We start from the raw sequence: 19981 nt of genomic DNA, 5'->3' as shown, positions 1-19981 counted from the left end.
CAGTGAACATAAGCTGTTCAGAGGCCTCATTCTGTCCCTGGAAGTGTGCAGTGATGAGATTCGGAAATATAAACTCAGGAGTAAGAGATTCCAGGGGTCCAAGAGTTCAGCAGGATTCAGTAGCTTCTGCCAGCTGCCAGCCTGGCCTGGCACCAACTGGGCACTGCTGAGGAAGCCCATGCTGTTGGAATCCCTGGCTGGTACTGGAATATTTCCTGCCCCTTCCTCCCTTGGAAAATTCATGGGTCTTAGAAAATTCATGGGCAAATCCTTACTAGCATCTTGCTGTGGAGGAGTGACAAGTAATTCCTCTATGAGGTCTCAGGTCTGAGATCCAGAAACAAAAAATAAATTCACTAAACTCTAGTTGTGCAAGTGATGAGAGAGATAGCCAGTGAGCAGACCCCTGAATATCAGGGTCACCCATGGCGCTGTTTTCTTACCCCGGTCTTCTACACAGACAACAGCATGATGGGAAGATGTCATTTTTATTCAATGTTTTTAAACAAGTAAACATACAATATATTTATATTATATATATTAGATATTTACTGGTGGGATCCGAAAACTCGCACCAAACACTTCTATTTAAGGGTGATCAATTGCTTTAATTTTGGGAAGGAAGAAAATAATTAGTGTCACTGATTTGAAAAGGCAGTGTTCCCTTAAACCCTCCAAAGAGGGACACTGCAAGCAGCCCAAAATATTTCAGCAGGAACACAGCTGCTCCCCTGTTCTGATGGGACTGCAGTAGCTGATGAGCACAGCAGAATCACACAGTTCCCTGGGGCAGTAAGTGCAGATCCCACTCACTTCCCCCACAAACCAGGACACCTAGGAATGGCTGATCACAGCTGCTGTTGTAGTTAAAAAGTAAGGGAGGGAAAAAAATGAGACTAGGGCTAGAGTGTGAGCCTTACAGAAAACAGAAGCCTAGGATTTCAAGGGGCACTTTGCAAGTAACCTTAGGTTACAGCTGCCTCAAAAGACCCTTTTTCTTGGAAACTTAATTGCAAAGATGGCTGTTAGTGATGGGAGGGTACCAGCACTTAAGGGATTTGACGTACATCTTAGTGCCTGCAGACTCCTTTTCACAGAGGTGCTGTGAGCTCAGGTCTAATGCATATTCCATCCTCCCTTGGACCTATTTAAAATGTGCATTATTTTCTTTCATTGGTGGCATTGATTTCCTTCTCACAGCAGCTGTGGGCATTGGCTGGAGTTTCCAGGGCACCTGGTCCCTGCAGGCTCCTTGGAAAGCAGCCACAGTGAGCCAATTCACACTGAAAATGGGCTCTGCAGTCCAGGAAGAGGCTTTTCTTCTCCTGCAGCTGAAAGCTGTTTTATTGCCAGCCAGTTAATTACTTACTAAACTGCTCAGCAAGAGCAAACCACCACACAGACTTAGGGAGTCTAGTATGTGGTAAACTCATCAGATTCCTTTTAAAACAGCAAAGGAATCTGTTGGGATACTGCTGTTTCATGGTACAGACAGACTGAGCTTGGGTCTGCAGCATCTCTTGTGGAACCCGAGGGCTTTGGAAGGGAAGGGAACTGTGGTTTTGTCTGGAGACCCAAGGGAAGTCAAGTGCCTTGGGGAAGGGAAGAGCTATAATGGAGGAGTTTTGCCACCTACCTCCTGGTAATGACTGCAGGCAGCAATTCACATTCCAGACTAGCAGCTCACACAACTGCCAACCTCTCCCCACAGAGACTTTGAGCAACTAGGGATGAAAAGGATGGGGCCATTTGCCTCTGCAGGCTGAACTGCTCCTATGGAACACAATTCCCTGCTTTGACCTTCCCCAGCAGACTTTGCCTCCAGCTTTACCCAGGAGTTCTTTTTATCAGCCCAAATAAAGGAGGAAAATTATTCAAGGTGTCTTAGATCTGAAATCAGCTGCAAGCAAATTAACTCCAGGCTCACAATGCTGGGAAAGGAGGCAGCCAGAGCAGTGCTTCATGGCGACTATCCCATCAGAAGAGGATCTGTTAGCAACCACTTCTTTAGCAGATGACACATGCGCTCAAATACAAGAGACCCATTCACCAGGCAAAACACTGATTTTCCAGGGCTGGGCTTGGCAATGCAGCACAAGCCGCACTACAGCATCAAGTCACTGATTGGATTGGCAGGGCAGGCAAGATGGAACCAGCAGCAAGAATCAAAAGGGGAGCCAACAGCAATACCTGCTGCCCCCTGAATTCAGTTCTCAGGCTGGCTTTGGGATTTCATTAAGAAAGCACTCACTTAATTTCAAGGGCAACAGGGCTATTAAAAGGGGCAACATTGGCCAAGAGGACACTGCATTACTTCACACAAAAGAACTCAACACTGATGCACTGAATCTCAACAGGAGCCCTCCTCCCTTCCTCCCACTCCCTGATCCTGGGCAGCTGAAAATGGACCTTAGGCATTGCCACCTACTCCATGTTCAGCATCTAAGAGACAGCAGTGAGGTTGGGGGTGGGGGGGGTTATCTTGCATCTGTTCTGTGCAGGGACAAGAGGAGACATGCACATAGGTCCTGGTCCCATTTCCTCACTTGGGATCGGGGAGGAGGAGGAGGAGGAGGAGGAGGAGGAAGAGGGTGCCTCAGTGCATTAATTCTTCAAGATGGTTTCATATGCTTGGTAGATGTGCTGGGATACCTCAGGCGCTCGGCATTTCAGAGAGAGCTGCAAAGAAAAAGGAGAAAAAACACAATCCAGTAGCACTTTATACCCACAGCTGTGGAGGCACAGGACACCAGTCCCCACTCAGCCCCCACTTGCCAGCTGCAGTTAGGAACTGGGGTACAGGATCGGAGCTCCAGTGAAGGCTTCTGGGTGAGTAAAGAGGAGAATGCTGAAGACTAGGGGAGGGGGTAAGAAAGCAGGAAACAGCCATCCAAAGCCTCTAAAAAGAGCAGGGTGTCACAGACATGCTGCAAAGTGCAACCTCTAATTATTCTGCTACTCAACCAGGCCTGGGCTTTCCTAAATCCAGACATAGCCCTTCCCCCTCACAGACCAGCCAACATCTCAAGCCATGAGGAGGCTGACCAATTTGAGAAACCCGTCACAAAACTAAGGTGAGAGCCTCAAAATAAACCAACTCCTAATTGGAGTAATCTTCTCAGTGCGTTGTTCCCCATCCACCTCTACCAGCCCTTACGGCAGGTTGAGAAGCAGAGCTCCCCTGCATGCAGCTTAGAGACAGAAAGTAGAAAGAGCAGTGGGCAAGTGCATACTCATCTGTTTGGGGGGGTTGAATCACTGGTTGTTACTCTGTTAGCCTCTGTAGGAGCTGACATTTTATATCATCTCAAACTGAAGCTAAAGACTTGGAGTTATTTTTCTGATGAGAGGATGTGAATTCAACTTTTCCCTCTTTGGCTTTACCTTTTTTTAGGAAGTAGGTGAAGGATAAGGGAATGGGGAACAAAATGCAGAACAACTGCCAAGGATCACTTTATGGCTGAGTGAGCGAGGTAGCAAATGCAAAGGCAAAAGGCTTGTAGAAGTTACTAGTGCTTTGGGGTTAGCTTCTTTTGGTAGTGCTTGGCTAATGCTCAGCACCAACTTGCCCTACAACAAAGAATGAAGTCACTAGCTGCTTTTGAAAATGTGGGTCTTCTGGGCAGTGAAGCAGTTTTAAGAACTGTTGTTCCTCTTTTCTTCCCACCACCCTCCCTCAGTAGTACGGTCTACCACACAGCAGCAGCTCAATGCCACCCCATGCTGTGCAGGGAGTGCTGGAGGGAACAGAGGCACAAGGGAAAGAAATGAAGTGGGGTAGCAGGCAGTGGGAGACTAAAAAAAATACCAGTGGTGAAGTGGCAAGAAGGCAGCTGGAGACAGCCATAAAAAGAAAAAAAAAAGTCTGCTAACCTCCAAATCCTGCAACATCAGGGCAGACCAGCGGTGGGCAGGTGGGCATGCAGCAATGAAACAGAGACCGGAATCAACACGCAAAACTGAGCTCATTGTAATGCAACACAACAAAAGGCTGCAAGGGGAATGCCTGGAACCTGTTTTACCTGGGCTGAAATGGGTCAGGGGGCTGGATAATCCTGAAACCGAGTCTGATGACTTGACTGTAAGCATTTCAGACCAGAGGGGAGCAGGGCTAGTTGCTATTGTCTGGGGAAGGGTCTGCCTTTGCAGCTGCTGTTTGGCTCTACCATGAGGGACAAACACATGGAGAGCATTTAATCTCCTTAGAATCCAACTTGTCAATTTAAGTTAAGGGAAATGCTTGTGGTTCTCCTGAGTTACTGACCCTGTGGATTACTATAGCTCAAGGCACTTTTCCCACGATCTACCTGATTAGGCCATACAGACCGCTGAACGGCTTAGCAGACACCAACCTGGCTCAATCAGTCACTGTTCCCCTTTACTCTTTAGGGAATGATGTCTACAATCAGAAATCAAGGGTAACAGATAGAAATAGGGGAAAAAAAAAAAATCTCCTCTCCCAGCCTGTAACTCAGCCTAGCCTTATGAATCAGAGTAGAGAGGCCCTTTGCCCCAAAAGGCATTCTTTCCAGTATCAAGAGCAGAGCCTCTTCTCATAAGCACTTGTGAAGAAGCAGGGGGAAGAGAACTCAGGTTATCCTTTCCTCCAGTCCAGTATGAATTTCACCCAGCTTAGATATCCTTAATTATACCACCAGTCAATTACACCACCAGTTTCTGGCACATTCATGCAATCCTGCTGTGCCTGGGAACTCCCACCACCACAAGAATATTCACCGAAGGATGGGAACCCAAATTCACCTTTCTACGCAGGAGTTGAAGGGGAACCTTGTATTTTGTGCGTGCTGTATTACTGAAGAGAAGACTGGGAGAAGCAGGACTTACCGTGAAGCTGGGGTTGCCTGGCTGTATTCGTAGTTCTGCCAAAACCCAGATACCGTTGGTCAGTTTGAGTGACTGGTAGAGCATATCTTGGCCCTCCACATTCCTCTTGGCTATGGTGAAGATGTTGCTACCTTGAAGCTTGCTGCTAACAGCATCTGTGTGGAATTAAAAAAAAAAAATTGGGCCATGTGGTGACAATCAAAGTGGCCTGTTAGTGTCTAGTGATAAGACAGTTTTGGCAGGGCTTTGTTCTAATTTGGAATCTCAACTAAAGCAGAGCTAAGGAAATTAAGTGAGCACTGTTCTAAATGCCTCCATTCCCAGGCAGTTGCCCAAGTCTACCAGAGGACAGAGATCACTCTGTAGCTGTGGGTTTCTAGACTGACATTATGAACTGACACTGAGTATGCACTTCAGCCAGTGCTTTGTGTTCTGGAAACTCTCTCAGCATTCTGTCTGGCTACAAGTAGAAACCAAGTTCATGGGAATAATCTACATCTCTGAGCAGCAGTTACAGGACTAGACATGCAAAACTGAGCTCATTGTAATGCAACACAACACTGAGATGAAACCAAGGAAATAATTAAAGGTGCTCTGATAACATCCCAGACAGAGCAGTGCCAACCCCCACCTAGCAAACACAATCCCATCTGGTATCTGTGCAAAAGTTGCATTTCAGTTAAATCAAGAACCATTTGCCCACAGGAGTATTTGCAGAGAGTACTTCGGTGAAAGAGAATACAGGAGCCCTCAGCTAGGCCAACTGGTCTGGATTCCATGGGGGCTATACAAAGCAGTTACTGTCTGATCCTACAGCACTTAATCCTCACTGGATTAATCCCAACACTGAACCATGGAACACATGACCCTGAACTCACCTGCATTGAGAGGACAATCTTTAATCTGGAACTGGGCTTCATTCTCATTAGGAATGTCCTTCCAGGTGGCCAGGAACATCTGTCTCTCTAGAGGGGAGACAGAGGAAGATATGATGTAAAGCTAAAGCATTAGCCACCCAAACTGCACAAACCCCAAAAGCGGTATGCATGCACAGCTCCCTGCCCCCCTACCAGCAACCTAGGAGTTTAGCACCTTATTTTAAACTATTTTGCTAAGAAGCAAAAACAGATAAGTTTCCAACAATGCTCTGTACAACAGAAGCAGAACTACTGCTGTGTTTAGCACTTTTCTGTTGCAACATCACTAAGTTTTTCAGCCTGGTTGTTGCAGCTAAGTATAGGCAGCAACACTAAAAAATTAGATGCAACTGTTGCCAGGAACACAGATGACTCAATTGTTTAGAGGACAACACAAATGGGAATTTGTTCCAGTGATGTTCAGCAAATGAACCGTATCTTTGCAAGCTTGGCTGCTGACAGTTGCAGGCTTAAAAGTAGAAATAGGCAACAGGAGTTAACAGCACAAGCAGGAGGGCCATTAGTATCCCCCTGCAGATATGTTCAGGCCAAAGTTAACTTGACCTTGATGCCCAATGTTATGCTCAGAGTACATAACATGGGCATGGCATTTATCCCCATCATTCCCAAAAGGTGAAACCACAGAATTAGAAGCGTCACACTAAGGATTTAGATTTAACAACCGCATGCCATCTATTGAACAGTGACAGAATTACACCTGTATAGGCAACTTTTCAGTACCTCCCTTTCCCTCACCATAGCTGCTGCTTCTGCTATTCCAGGCTAGAAAAATTCCATCAACTCACCCATCTTCCCATCTTCCACAAAGAGGATATGCAGCGGGTACAAGGTGCTGAAGTAGAACACATCAATATTGTTCTTCACAGCAACCTGGTGTCAAGAAAGAGATGTAGGGACTTCAGCTTTTCCTCCCTGATCTGGAGCAGGAAGGCAGTTCACAGGGGAACCCCTACATGGCAGGCACTGATACATATCAATGTTTAAAGGCAAGACTAAGTGGTCTAAAAGTGAACACAGAATCTGGAACTCCCTGTTCTAATCCAAGCCTCTGATCTACCAGGCTAAGGTTAAAACAGGTAACACAAGAACTCGCAGCACTGCTTAACTCAAGAATAGCCAACATCAAACCTACTATAGCACAGCCCTGCAAATCAGGTTGCTTTTGGCCCCCATGCCCTCCAAGAAGCTGGTGTAAAGAAGGACCAGATGGAACCACCTCCCCCTGGCCAAACAGAGCTAGCATGCCCACCTATAGCACTCTGTGAAGCTTTAAGAACTAATGCATTGGCCTTTTGACCTAGCCATGCTAAGGAGGGTTTCCCCCTCTGTAAACACAGAGGCTGGGCAGTATCTGAGCTGCATATTAGATCAAAAAAGTGTGGATCTTTTTTTCCCCCTAGAAGGGCACAGCTACAGAGTAAATAATCCTTTTCTTCCAGAGCCCATTATACCTTTCAGTTTTCCCTTGTCTCTTCCTCCAAACACCTGCTTTGGGGTTCAGCTCAAAGCAATACACAAAGGCTTTTGGACAGCTCTTTTTCCCCTCTTGTGCCCAGGTCCAATGGCTAGGTCTCCTCCTTGCCAGTTCTGCTTTCTAAAGATGATAGCTCACTAACCGAAGGCTCATACACATTTTGGAGCATCCTTTGCTGCTTTGTGCTGCCTCTGCCATACAGACTTACCTGGAGGTTGTTGAGAGGATCCATCTTCATGACAGAGCCAACTGTGTTCAGAGGGAGAGAGATTTCCACAGACTGGTTGGGAGCTAGAGGGGTGTGGACTTGAAGAGGAGCTGCTGGTGCCAGGCCAAAGCTGTAAGAACACCCAGAAGAGCAGGCAGGTTAGAGGCAAGAAGCAGCTGTTAGCACTGGGCTGCCTATAAGCAGAGGCTACAGTTCCTGCCAGGTAGTGGGGGGAGGAGGACACTAGTGACTGTTCATACCTGAATCATCTCCTTGGATGGCACATGCAGCTTGTAGATACCTTTCCACCTCACTGATTTAAAAGCTACCTTTCCACCTCACCAACCTGATGTTTAACCTGGGCTCCAGTTGTGATCTGCTGGGTGTACTAGGTACACTAATCCATCTTTCTGCTTACAGTAAAACTCCTCTTGTCCCCACCAGCACTCATACATGTCCTCATTCCACCCATCACTATCCCATGTACCCTCAGTCCTCCCTAACATCAGGGTAGGTAGTTCCTCATGCCACGTGGTGGATCAGCCACAGGTAACATGTACTGTCATGCCTAACGCAAATTACAGATTCTGATACCAAAAAACCCCACAATCAGCTCCTGTTGAACCATGCCAACCAGGCTACTAGCTAAACGCCAAGTAGGGGCCTTGTGTCTGTGTCTCTAAGGCTTTGAGAATCTTATGCTTTGCATCCTTTCCTCTTGTAGCAAGAACCCTGCAGCCCCTGGACATAGTGCTGCCAACCTCTTATTCTTTTAGATAAAGTTGGATTAAAAATGCCCAGAAGGAAGGGAGAATCTGTTCTTAGGAGGAACAGCCTCTTCAGTCAACTTCTTAGAGGCTCAGGTTTACTCATCACCATAGCTGCTCAGAGAGAAGGATCATCATGTGAGGCCGTTCCTGCTTTTGTGGCCTACAAGCTATAAGTCTGCCTCTAGACCCTCAGTCACTTCCTTCTAGCTCCAATCCAGTCTGAACTTAGATTTTCTGTTGGAATTCAGAAGAAGTTGGGCTTCATTAGATAACTGGACTGAAGTTGTAAAGCAAGAGGAATCCCAAAGGTATAGGTACCATCACCAGCATTATATTGCTATAAGAGAACAGTGGATAAACAATGAAAACCCTTAAACCAGGGTAATTTGGCCCAATCTAGTGGGAAGTTACCACTGAAAGAATCACGTGTAAAGTGACACGTTAGTTGCACCAACTTCTTCTCTTCACATCTGCCTATCCCTTTAGTCAAAGGAGGGCCATTATTACCCTGCACTGTCTCCCTACATGCATCCTCCATTACTTCTGACAGGACAGACTAAAGCCCTGGTATGGCATGCTGGTTCACCTGAGAGATGCCAGTAACAACTAGAGTGGTTTCTATCCTAAATTCCAAGCCCAGCATGCCTGGTAAAATGCTGAACTAACAATGGACCCAGCTACTAGAAAAGAGGACTCTGAAACTAGCAGCAACAAATTCTGCAGCAACTCTACTCCCCCAAGTCAACGGTCCAACAGCAGCTTGCAGACGGCTGCATGCAACAGGAGCAACGTCTTGCACTTAAAAAAAACAAAAAACAAACTTCAAGCCTAAACTAGACAAGTTAATGGAATGGCCACACTGAAGCCCAACCCTAGCAAGTACTTTACCTGTTGCGGTTGAACTGGATGGCAAAGTCAGACATGACCTGCAGGGCCTTGTTAGTTAACAAGAGGTCCATGGAGATGGAGCCCACCTGACGGCTGAATGTACCAGAGATTTCCAGGCCCTTTGCCTTCATGGCTGGGAGCCAGACCTAGGTTATACGGAGACAACCCCCCCCCAGTTTTACTGGATTTGAAATATAAAAAGGTGAGCTCCCACTTTGACAGTCCTTGTAGACTGTGGGGAGGAGTCAAGTTATACTCCATGTTCAAGAGTCCACCCTCCACCCCCATCACAATGGTACAGAGCTACGCAGTGAAGTTCTCCCAAAAACTTGGAAGTACATTTATAGTAGAACATGGTGCATTTGAGCACAAAAAAGCTCTTCTGGCCCATAAAAAGGAAGGTCTAACTGATAAATGACCGTAGCCTTCAAACTGTAGTCAGTTACTTTCTATCCTGCTGAGATTTGTGAAGATGTGATTAACCAGACACAACACATGGAATGACTCATGGTTGTTCAGGGCTAGGACATGAATCCCTGCAGGTGGTCATCATCTACAGTCCCTAGCACTGAGTTTAGCTAGACTTTGAGTGCACAGAAGCTGGCCTAAGGAGGCAAGTTCCCATCAACAAAGGCCTAACATATGGCAATGTACTCCAAGGTAAGGATTTACATGACTGATACCTTATTGGACCAACCGCATGGCTGGAATAAAGAGAGAGACAAAGAAACAAACCAACCCCCATCCCACAAAAAAATTCAAACCAACCCCTTAGACAAGCTTTTTAATACAGGACACTCTCCCCTTCATTCAAAAGCTTGTTTAAGTCTAAGCCTATCCCAACTGTGCTGTTGACCTAAAAGTATAAAATCACCCACAAAAATCCTTGCCTCATTTTCTGGACCAACACTACCATGACTGCTCTAAGAGACATCCTATTCAGCGCAACTCCAGCACTGGGATGGAAAGAGACCTGAACAACCTGTGACTGTCTTGGGTACTCTCTCCATTACCAGATACATAAGACATCATTAGATACAATAGGCCCCTTCACCTGATCATTAAGGATCTACATTTGCCATACCCTCCCTTGACACATGGGCCTTGTGTGTTATCTGGGAGCTCAACACTTGAAGCTGGTCTCTTTATCCCATGCCACTGTGACAGTGCTGGGCTGATCTTTAAAATGGCAGCAGTATTAAACCCAATTGTTAGAGATGAGCTATAAGGACCTAGTATATTGGCAGGAGCCAGTAGAAACTGTTCTACTCACACTTTTGGGTGCCACGTAGGATCCTGACAGAGTGCCCACTCCACCAGTCAGATCAAAGAGGTCTCCCAAGCCACTGCTGAGGGGTGCCCCAAGGTTTGCAGGCACCACAGTGCTGGGAGCTGCAAAGCCAGCACCACCCATCTGTGTGAAACAAGGAAACAAGTTATATTAGGCACTAGGCAGAGAACAAGAGAATAAATGGAGTGTGCAAAATGTGACAGACAGGTAAATGTGGAAGGTGCACACTCACTGCAGGGCTGCCTCCCACATCGCTTCTCAACTGCAAAGAGACAAGAAACAGACGCATCACTTGGAGCAGAGGCAAGGGAACCCAACTCAGGGTGCCCAACTCATGTGGCCATGAAACATTTCATGGAGGGCTTTGGAGTAATTCCTGACCCACTTTGCCCAAGAGAACAGCCAGCCCCAAGGCTTATCCCAGGGATGCATCATTTTCAAGGTCTACTTCAGATCTGCTTTTTAGCCAACATCTAACAAGCTAAGGTTGCACACACATGAACCAAGAGCAAGAGACAGAGAAAGCCAGAGAGACCAGAGTTTAAAAGGCAGCTGGGAGTTCATTTGCTACTATGGTTAGCACCAGTTTCTTTATATAGGAATCAGCTACTACTGAATCTTCTATTCAAAGTGGGTCTCTGGGTGTGGAATAATTCCCTCCCCTCCCCCCCAGTTAAGCTTTTATGGCTTCCAGTGGGAAACAGCACAGGGTAGGTGGGCAGCACTACATGAATGAAGGTCTGCCTGCCTTGAATCAAGCTAACTGAAGGAGTTTCTTCATACCCAGCTCCAGGCATGGCAGTAGGTGCAGAAACTCCACCTGCTCCTCTTTTGCTACTGTGAAGAGGGAAGGGGAGGTGAGGGGAGGACATGGATGTTGGCTAGGTATGTTCTAGAGGGCTAAAAAAAGGGCTGATCCATACCCCTTCAGACTCGTCCCCCATCTCCAAGCAGAAGCAGGCAAGGTGAAGAGATGAGCCAGCCACATGCAGAGAGACAAGCCAGGAGAAAGAGACAAATAGGAAGACAAGAAGGGGTGGAGGGAACAGAAGTTAGTTAAACAAAGCTGTTCAATACACCTGACAGACAGTGTCCACCTGGCAGCAGTAGCACAAGGTGGGTGTCCAGACAGACCCCTTCTCCCCCAGGACATAGCACAGCACCACAGTGATGTTCTGCATTGGCTCAAACTATTTATCTTTGCACCCTGCATCACGTCTCCACAGCACAGCTCTTCCCCTAGTTTGGCCACACACTACCCCATGCCAACTCCATCCCTCCAAACTGACAGTTCTGACCCATTATTTCAGACAGATCTGCACCCCTTTTTCCAAGCACGCCCATTATTTCATTGGCTACCAAACTTAACTCAAGTGCCAGACTCACCATTAGATCTCCTTCCATGGTAAGGACAACTATCACGGTACCCACTTGCTAACAGAGAAGATGCCAGAAACCTTTATGCCAGACAAGTAACTAGGCCAAGTCAAGAGCTCACAGGCAGCTCCCACACTTCCTTTCATGCCTCACATAGGCAGCATTACATTCATTAAATTTGCCTCATTTCAGCTTAGTGCTCCAACTTTTCCTGGAAGACTGGAGAACTGATTGAACTTCACATGCCTGGCCAACATGCTGACTGCACCATTGGTGATTTCCAGTCTGTTTGTGAAAGTGTGATGGTTAAAAGAACAGGCCATGAAGTGCCTGCTGCTTCCCATTCAGTAATACATGCTCCAAGTGCAAACGTCAGTCCCAGGATGGCAACTGCAGCTCCATCCCTGTGGCAGGTTAGAGCACATACAACTGGATGGAAGACAAAGCTCTCAACAGGACCTGAGTTAATTAAAGGCAATTATATTCCAGACTCCAAACACTAGGAGGATGCTTCCTCCTATCTGGAGCAGCCTATGTTATTAATAAAGCCTAGAAACACAAAGACCACATCTGTCAGACAGACTACCAACGCCCCAGTTTACAGACCATTAGAACGCAGCCAAGCAAAAACAATGACGTACCAGGCTGTCCAAGCCGCCTCCAAGGAGATCCACAGCACCCATCTGCACAGAAGATGCAGCAATAGGAGGCCCACTCACTGGTGGGCCCAGGTCAAGGTTCAGGAGATCACCCAAGAGATCACCCTGAGTTGGGATGACAGCTGGCTGCTCTGAAGGCTGAACTCCTGCTGGGGCTGCATCAGGGCTCTCTGCACTTTCACTCCTAGAGAAAGCAGCAAGAGGAAAGTGAAATATATTACACCCCTTTTAGTTTCAACCTGATAAGCCAGAGGCCTCACTGAAGAGGGTAAAATTCATTCCAGCAGCCAGGGTCAATAAGCCACTGACAGTCCCTCCCAACATGAGTCCTTATGTTTTAGAATCCATGAACTGATATGGTAGAGTGCCCAGAAGGAATCATGGGCTCAAAACAGGCAGCTGCTTAATTCATGCCATACCCACTATTTTTACCACATGCACTTTCTCTTCTTAAGACACACAAGCATAGTATGCAACAGAAGGCAGAAGAGAAAGTTTGGTACAACACTGCAGAAGCCAAGGCTTCAGTGTGTATCAGGTGATCTACAGAGCATGAAGACAGTCTGGCCCCATAGTGAAACGAAAGGGTATCAAAAACATTGCTCGCAGCCGGTTATCAAATGCCAGGCCATTTCTAGGCACAGTGCGGAGAAGGCAAATATGATCTGGGAGGAAGAGACAGCCAGAAACAAGTAGAGACATCTTAGGTACTCACGACCCTGTTCGTGGAGGCAAGCTCTTGTGCACAACACCTCTGCTCCCCTCCACAAAGGCACTGGGGGGCTTATGATAGACAGAAGCCAGAGTGCCAATGTAACAGATCAGCTCATCTAGCAGGGTAGGCTCGATCAGGTCAGTCTCTTCTGAGATGAGGGGTTTCTCTGCCAACACCACTTCCTTGGCAGCCACAGGATCAGTGGAGAGCAGACGCCAGTAGATGTAGCCTCGGTCCCTTAGGTCTGGGTTATCAGAGTCCTTTGGGAAACATTTATGAACACAATTCACATGATAGCTGAACCTAGTGGGGGAAAGGTTTGGACTACTACTGCAGTGGCCTAGTCTTACAGCATCCCTCAAGGAGATCAAAGGACCAAATATAACCCCAACCATTAGGTATCTGGTGAGGGAAGAGGGAAGAACAGAAAATTTGATGACCAGCTCTGCTGTGCTTGTCAGCTGCAGATCCAAGATGAGTTATAACCATTTTGTTGTGTTTTTTAAAGCAAGGATTCCATTCAAGATAGTGACAAGAAACCTCCTGGGACAGGTACAGAAGCATCAACCCCTTCCCCCACTCTTCAAAATCCTGATTGCAATCATTTCAGTAGTCAGGCTGCTGCAAAGAAAGAACAGGCTAAAAGGGAGTTAAGATGTGAAATTACTGCAAAGTCTTGAAAGAGAGGTTTACTACGCTATATTTCATATAAATGTGTTCAACATTCAAGTGCATGAAGAGCAAGTTTCACACCATCTCCATTCTATTCATAAAACTACCCCCAACAACTCCAAACCTTCATTTCCATAGAGCCATTCCTAGCTGAAAGGGCAAGCTAAACCCCTGCTGCAGCAGTGCCCAGAAGGCTAGTTTGACTGGGGGCTCCTGGCCTCGCTACATGCTGTACACACAGCAAGTGACAGTCCTCCATCACATGCTTGCTGGTGCAGACCACGCAGATCTGCTTGTTCCTTGGCATTCAGAGCCCTTCACAACTGCCAAAGGACATCAGCTGAATGGTTTCATGGGTAGCTCTCAGCACTACCTTCCTGATTCACTATGAAGGACAAAAACCCTCATTCTGCCTCCCCTAACCTGCCAAAAGTGGCACTTCATCCTCACAAAGAAAGATTGCTTCTCCCAACCTTTAATGAAAGCCCCCAAAACCCCACTGAAGGCACAGTTCAAAACAGGCCTACATCACTGCCAGCCTTCAGAGTAGCAGAATAATGCCTTCCAGTAGCATTTGGATATCAGAATTTGATACCACAGGTTAAGTAACATGAAGATGAACAAAGGACTGAGAGACCCACACGATTAGAAGTCAAGAGAACAGGACTTATGAGGACAGGCTGAGAGGCATGAGACTCTTCAGCCTGGAAAAGCAAAGACTCAGGGGTGATTTGGTGGCAGCCTGTAAATATAGGAGGGGTGTGCATCAGGAACTGGGAGAACATCTGTTCACCACAGCACCCCAAGGGAAGACAAATGTCCAATGGTCAGAAACTGCTGGAAGACCATTTTAGACCGAAGGAAAAACTTCTTTACCATCTGAATCTCCAAAGTATGGAATAGACTCCCCCAGAAGTGGTGCAAGCACCTATTCTGGATACTTTTAATAAATGCTTTGATAATTATCTTGCTAGGATCATCTGACCCCAACTGACTTCCTGCCCCTTAGGCAGATGGCTGGACCCGATGATCTCATGAGGTCCCTTCCAGCCCTAATGTCTATGAAATCTATGACCCAGACTCAGTAAGTAACATTTTCTTTAGGTAGATAAGGGGTACATGAAATGTGAGCTCAACATGTTGAGGTCCATGATTCTCCAATGCCCACCTTCCTCTCATAGTATACGCCCCTTTAGACGTGCTCTCTCTACCTTGCAGTAAGGGCCAACAGTTCTTCAGTACAGGGACTCAGCCATGCCCCGTGATGGCCAGCAGTACTTGCTGCTAGGGGATTTGATGGCCTTCACTGTCTTGGGATGCAGTGGAGAATAACACTTCTAAGTGGCAGCCCAATGCTTCTCCATCCTGTTGGTACCAGGGCAACAAAAAACTCTTAAGTGCAGCTGTGCACTAGTCACATAGCCCCTCCTGCAAGCCTGCTCTAAGTAGTAGTCTGCATCAACATGTGGAGCTAAACTAAGCAGCTGTGGAGCGTCTTTGCATTTGGACAGCCACTGGTGCTATTTACGCATCCCACTGCTCTGGAGAGGGCAGGCAAACCCAAGAAACAGGAAAGAGATTGCTGAGAAAACAAAGGAAATTACATTCTAACACACAAGGCCCTATCACGCACCTGAGTAGCCAGACTCAGTACTTGCTGCACCAACTCCTGAGTCTCTGTGGGTTTCTTCAGGAAGAGTTTCACAATTGCTGTCAGCAACTGCAGTTGGACCTACAGAGAACAAAACAGAGCAGAGCAGGGGTTGGGATCAGGCAGAGATAGACCGAATGAGCTTCAGATGCATGTCTCCATCAGACTTAGGCATAGGACCATTTCCCAGTAATTGCAGTTCATACCATGCCTGGGAACTCTTTCCATCCCTGTGCAAAAATCTAATCCAGTGCCATTTGGCTAAGCACACTGGATGCTTTCCAGTCATCAGTCAAGTGAGGTGACATGCCAGGCATACACCTCCTTAAACCAACCAATTATTTTCTGTGACTTTAGCCCAACTCTTATAACAACTTCAGCCACACATTTAGCCTCAGTACAGGAATAAAACAGTATGAACTACTGCAATACCTCTGGCTTGGTGATCTTGATGCTTTCTGGCTTTAGAAGTCCAGAAGACTACCAATTTAACACTAACTGGCTTTCAACCAGTAAGAGCTCAGTAGACACCAGGTTAATCTTGATGTTGGCTTTTCTACGTTCCATCCCATAACCACAGCAATTCCAAGCTTCATAAGAACAGGCTTATCCCCCCCATCTAGGGAAGCTGAAAAATAGTTTCCCATATATAAAATGATGATTACAAGACACACCAATTTAACTGACTTGCTCAAGATCACACAATGAGGCAGTAAGAGACAGGAACAGTTTCCATCTTCCCACTCATCCCAGAACAAGGACAACCTGATATGAATCCTCCACGCTAGTAGAGATTGAAGAAAGAGATCTATAATAATTTATCTTAGTAGTTTACCAATGCAGCACAGATGAATGGGACTGTTGTGTTCTGACCCCAAAAGCAGCAGCAGGTCACTGCCCAGGAGAGTGCAAAGAGCAGGTCTCTAGTTTTGCAGTGCTTCACTAAACCAAGTAATTCTGTTCAGCTCAGCACAGTGAAACACCACTAAGAGCTGTTCACGTAAGCCACCTGCTTTCCAACTGAAAGAACATAAGAACTGCCATTTACTAGGTCAGCCCACGGGTCCATCTTGGCCAGTATTCTGCATCCAGTGACAGAAACCATTTAGCTACACCCAAGAGGCAGCCATGGGAACCTAAACTCACAGCATTCTGCCTCCCAGGTACTGTACCCTGCCATGGAGCTACCCAGCACCCAATTCTTTCAAGTTAGTAGTAGAAATATAATAATAATAAAAAAAAAAAAGTTAAAAATCACCAAGAATCCCCAGGATCCTTCCAGATGTCCACCCATCTGTAAACTAACCTGAAGCTCAGGCCTATATGATGAGGCAAGAGCTCTAGAGATCTAATCTAGAAAACAGGTATAGCATGAGCATCAGTAAAGTAAGCTTCCCCAAATGGTAGCCTAGCCAATGGATTACACCATTCTCACCTGGAGAGGCCATAACTCTAGAGGAAAGGTATCTGAAGAGCCAAAAAGGTACTAAGCTGTACCAGAGGTCAAGATCTCTGTATCTCATCAAGATGTGTCAGAGGTGGGGCAGGGAAGGAGCCTCAAGCATTCTAGTCCCAGTCCCTTACCTGGGTGCTCTCATCATGGAACCCCTCCAAGAAGCTCTCCAGCAGTTCATCTGCATTGTCGATTCGTTCAGCATATTCTCCCACAATCCAGATCATGGCAGCTCTGGCCTCAGGCTCATCGAGGGAGTCCAGATTCTCACACAGAGTGGCAATCACACTCTCATACCTTCATGGGTAATGGACACATCTTAGCAATGCCAAAGGAAAAGTAGCTAAACCCCATCTCGGCTCCCAGCCCTGGCCACACCTGCTGAACAACACCCTTACAGTTCTTAAATTTCCCCTCCACCCAGGACATTATACATTCAGGGCTTTGGTTGCTGCAGGGATCACCAGACCTCAGCACAACAAGTGCCCCAGAACATGATCCTGGCACTTGCCACCAGGACCCATTGTTGACAAGAGTCTTTAAAGAGTTAGAACCAAGTCTTCCCCTCACAGAGATGGAACATGGTCTGCATTTATATGACAGAATCCTTTAAGTTTCATGCCGTGGAGTTTGGGCTTTGCCCAGGCTCAGCATCACACCCTCACCTCCCTTCATACCCCTAATTCTGGCAGAGATGAGAGCTGCTGCAGGCCCCTGATGTGCCAGGCTGTATCTGCTGAGTTTTGAAGCTATTAGTGACCTATTTTGAGAAAGTGGGACGGGGAGGGGGGAAAAAAAAAAAGCGTGACCAAGAAGGGAATGAATGGCTAGTGTCAGCATAAGAGGTTTGGAGGACAGTAGCATTTTTTTTATTCTCACAGGGAAGAGAAAAAAAAAAAAAAAAGGTAGACAGTCTGCTACAGGACTTCCAGATCAGGCCAGAGGGGACACTTATCTCAGGCTATCATCTCCACTGATTATTTATGGAAGCACAGCACAGTCCACTGAAAGAAATGAACAATAAAAAAAACCCACCACAAAGAGTCAGGAAGTTACCAAGGGCACCAGTTTTTATTATCCTCTGAATGCTTCTCCATTGATGGCTCCTATGAACTACCTTTGGAAAGTCTTTCCTCATGTATCAGCTATACTCTGTTAAAAGATGTCATCTAGACAGCCCCTTCATTAGTTGTAATTTGTGCTCATGGTTTGTTTGACAAGTTCATCTATTTATATAACAGCCTTAAGGCTAGCAGCAGACAGATGCATCTACTTCAGGAGGGTCATCCCTTTTCTAGAGGATGCATGCCTAGATTCTCTAGCTTCTCCATATAATTAATTCTCAGTCTGACTCACCCTCACCCCACTCTTCTCTTCCAGCTCAACAGCAGTCCTTAGCTGACAGCTACCACCACAGGCATCCATTATTTCCCATTTGTGACGGTCACCAATTCACTACAAATGGGAGACTGAATTATCTTCCCACCCTGCTATACTATGACATTGGAGACAAAGGGACTTCAGTACTATTATAATGCAATAGGCAGCCTCACTCACTCAAGGACCCTTCACTAAACACACCCTTTGTTTGTCTCAAATTCCTTTGTCTCACAGCTCTAGTCTCTCATGTTTTTTGATACTGGTGAGTAGCGACAGCAGCACTGCCAAATCATAAGGCAGACTGGAGACCATTTGTGTTAACACAGAGATACAAGGAGTCACTTCAGCTTCTTGTCTGCTTATTTTAGTCTCATCTGGGAGCTCCAGCCCCTTTTTAGGCTTCTAAAAGCTCAGAGCTGTAACAGGCCTCCTATACACCGGCTTTACACTCTCAAAATGGACCATTTCCTTCCTTTATCTTTAACCAGGATCCCAGTCATGAAAATTGGCAGTCAGCTGCAGGCAAAGCTGCTAACTTTACCACTTGCAGAATTCAGACTCTTCATGCCTTCTCACTGCACTGGGAGCAAAGCAATATACTAGGAATAACTGGATAGCACACAATGAGTATCTACAAGCCTCTAGTTCAATCAAGTGTTTAAGAGCCCTAGATTTCCAGGTGACCCAAGACCATGTAGATGCTTTTGCTGCATAAAAGGAAAAAGAAAGAGCAGAACTCTTCAGACACAGGTTCTTCCCTCTACAGAACCCCCCAAAAGCCTGTTGGACACCTCTGTAGAAACAGCTTGACATGGGAAGCATTTACTCAGGTGTGTTGGGAAGAGTTCTCCAAGCAAAGTGGCCAACAGGTGGCATGCAGACATACTTGTTAGGGTACTTGCGGAAGATGTCCTTGATCACAACAATGGCTTCCTGCACCACATAATTGACTTTGGTCTGGATGAGATCAAGCAGGGTGCTGACGCAGCGCTCTGCTGATTGCTGTCCAAGGGAAGAGAGGGACATAGTCAGCCAGAATCAGGGAAAAGAATGAACAGCTGCCAGTTCCATCAGGCAGTCATGCGGCATGTGGTGCATTCCCTCAGCACGCCAAAAAGCAGCAGAGCATTTCAGTGGCAGCCACACCTTGTTCAACAGCTTTTTAAACCCAACTGGGCTGTGCCTGTTATAGCTTGTATGCACCAAGTCCTGCTTATATCAGATCTCTGCATCCCTCCAGCCTCAAGATCTCTGGGCCATCCTCCCATACTATTTCAAGAGCTGTCACCCCCACCCTCACAAAGGGTGCACATTTGTTGCTCCCCATCCCAATTCCTCCAGGTGATTGTTTCCTTCTCCAGTCTCTACCTGAAGCACACTCCCTGAATATCTGTAATTAGCAAGTGGCATGTTCCCAAGTTATGGTATCCCATTGCCTGGGAGTCATAGGGACAGACTATTGACCCTGCCAGCTTGTCAATTACTGGCCAAGCAGAAAAATCACTATACTAAATGCAGAGCAATCCAAGACTTCTCCCTGTTGAGTGCTGGAAGAGCTCTACTATAAAAGTCACCAAGAAATTCTCTTAATGCATGAGTTGTCATCTTGCAGGAAGATACTTTCTATATCCCTTTTACAAAGAGGAAGCTTGATGCATAA

At 46.5% G+C, this 19981-nt stretch overlaps 1 protein-coding gene and 1 non-coding gene across 9 annotated transcripts in view; both read right to left on the bottom strand.

Moving 5' to 3' along the window:
* Nucleotides 1-469: 469 nt before the first annotated feature.
* Nucleotides 470-19981, bottom strand: part of AP1B1 (adaptor related protein complex 1 subunit beta 1) — a 53564-nt gene continuing 34052 nt past the window's right edge. For 3 of the 8 annotated variants that reach the window (XM_090064033.1, XM_090064038.1, XM_090064039.1), the window contains 14 exons: nucleotides 19208-19323; nucleotides 17073-17238; nucleotides 15471-15569; nucleotides 13166-13425; nucleotides 12433-12634; nucleotides 11338-11358; nucleotides 10647-10676; nucleotides 10397-10537; nucleotides 9124-9269; nucleotides 7466-7595; nucleotides 6569-6653; nucleotides 5724-5810; nucleotides 4846-5000; nucleotides 470-3882 (listed from right to left, as the gene is read on the bottom strand). In XM_090064033.1, the coding sequence (XP_089920159.1) occupies nucleotides 3796-3882; nucleotides 4846-5000; nucleotides 5724-5810; nucleotides 6569-6653; nucleotides 7466-7595; nucleotides 9124-9269; nucleotides 10397-10537; nucleotides 10647-10676; nucleotides 11338-11358; nucleotides 12433-12634; nucleotides 13166-13425; nucleotides 15471-15569; nucleotides 17073-17238; nucleotides 19208-19323 (1725 nt within the window). In that variant the 3' untranslated portion in view covers nucleotides 470-3795. The remainder of the gene's footprint in view (nucleotides 3883-4845; nucleotides 5001-5723; nucleotides 5811-6568; nucleotides 6654-7465; nucleotides 7596-9123; nucleotides 9270-10396; nucleotides 10538-10646; nucleotides 10677-11337; nucleotides 11359-12432; nucleotides 12635-13165; nucleotides 13426-15470; nucleotides 15570-17072; nucleotides 17239-19207; nucleotides 19324-19981) is intronic. The other 5 variants (XM_090064034.1, XM_090064035.1, XM_090064040.1 and 2 more) reach the window with 5 other exon arrangements.
* On the bottom strand, nucleotides 8290-8387 carry LOC149857534 (small nucleolar RNA SNORD125). Its single transcript, XR_016444361.1, has one exon. It is a non-coding gene; the product is annotated as a small nucleolar RNA SNORD125 (small nucleolar RNA).

The sequence above is a fragment of the Crocodylus siamensis genome, chromosome 9, assembly GCF_052110815.1.
Source record: "Crocodylus siamensis isolate JL-2025a chromosome 9, ASM5211081v1, whole genome shotgun sequence".
NCBI classification, from domain to species: Eukaryota; Metazoa; Chordata; order Crocodylia; family Crocodylidae; genus Crocodylus; species Crocodylus siamensis.
This window is presented reverse-complemented; position numbering and strand designations above follow the sequence as displayed.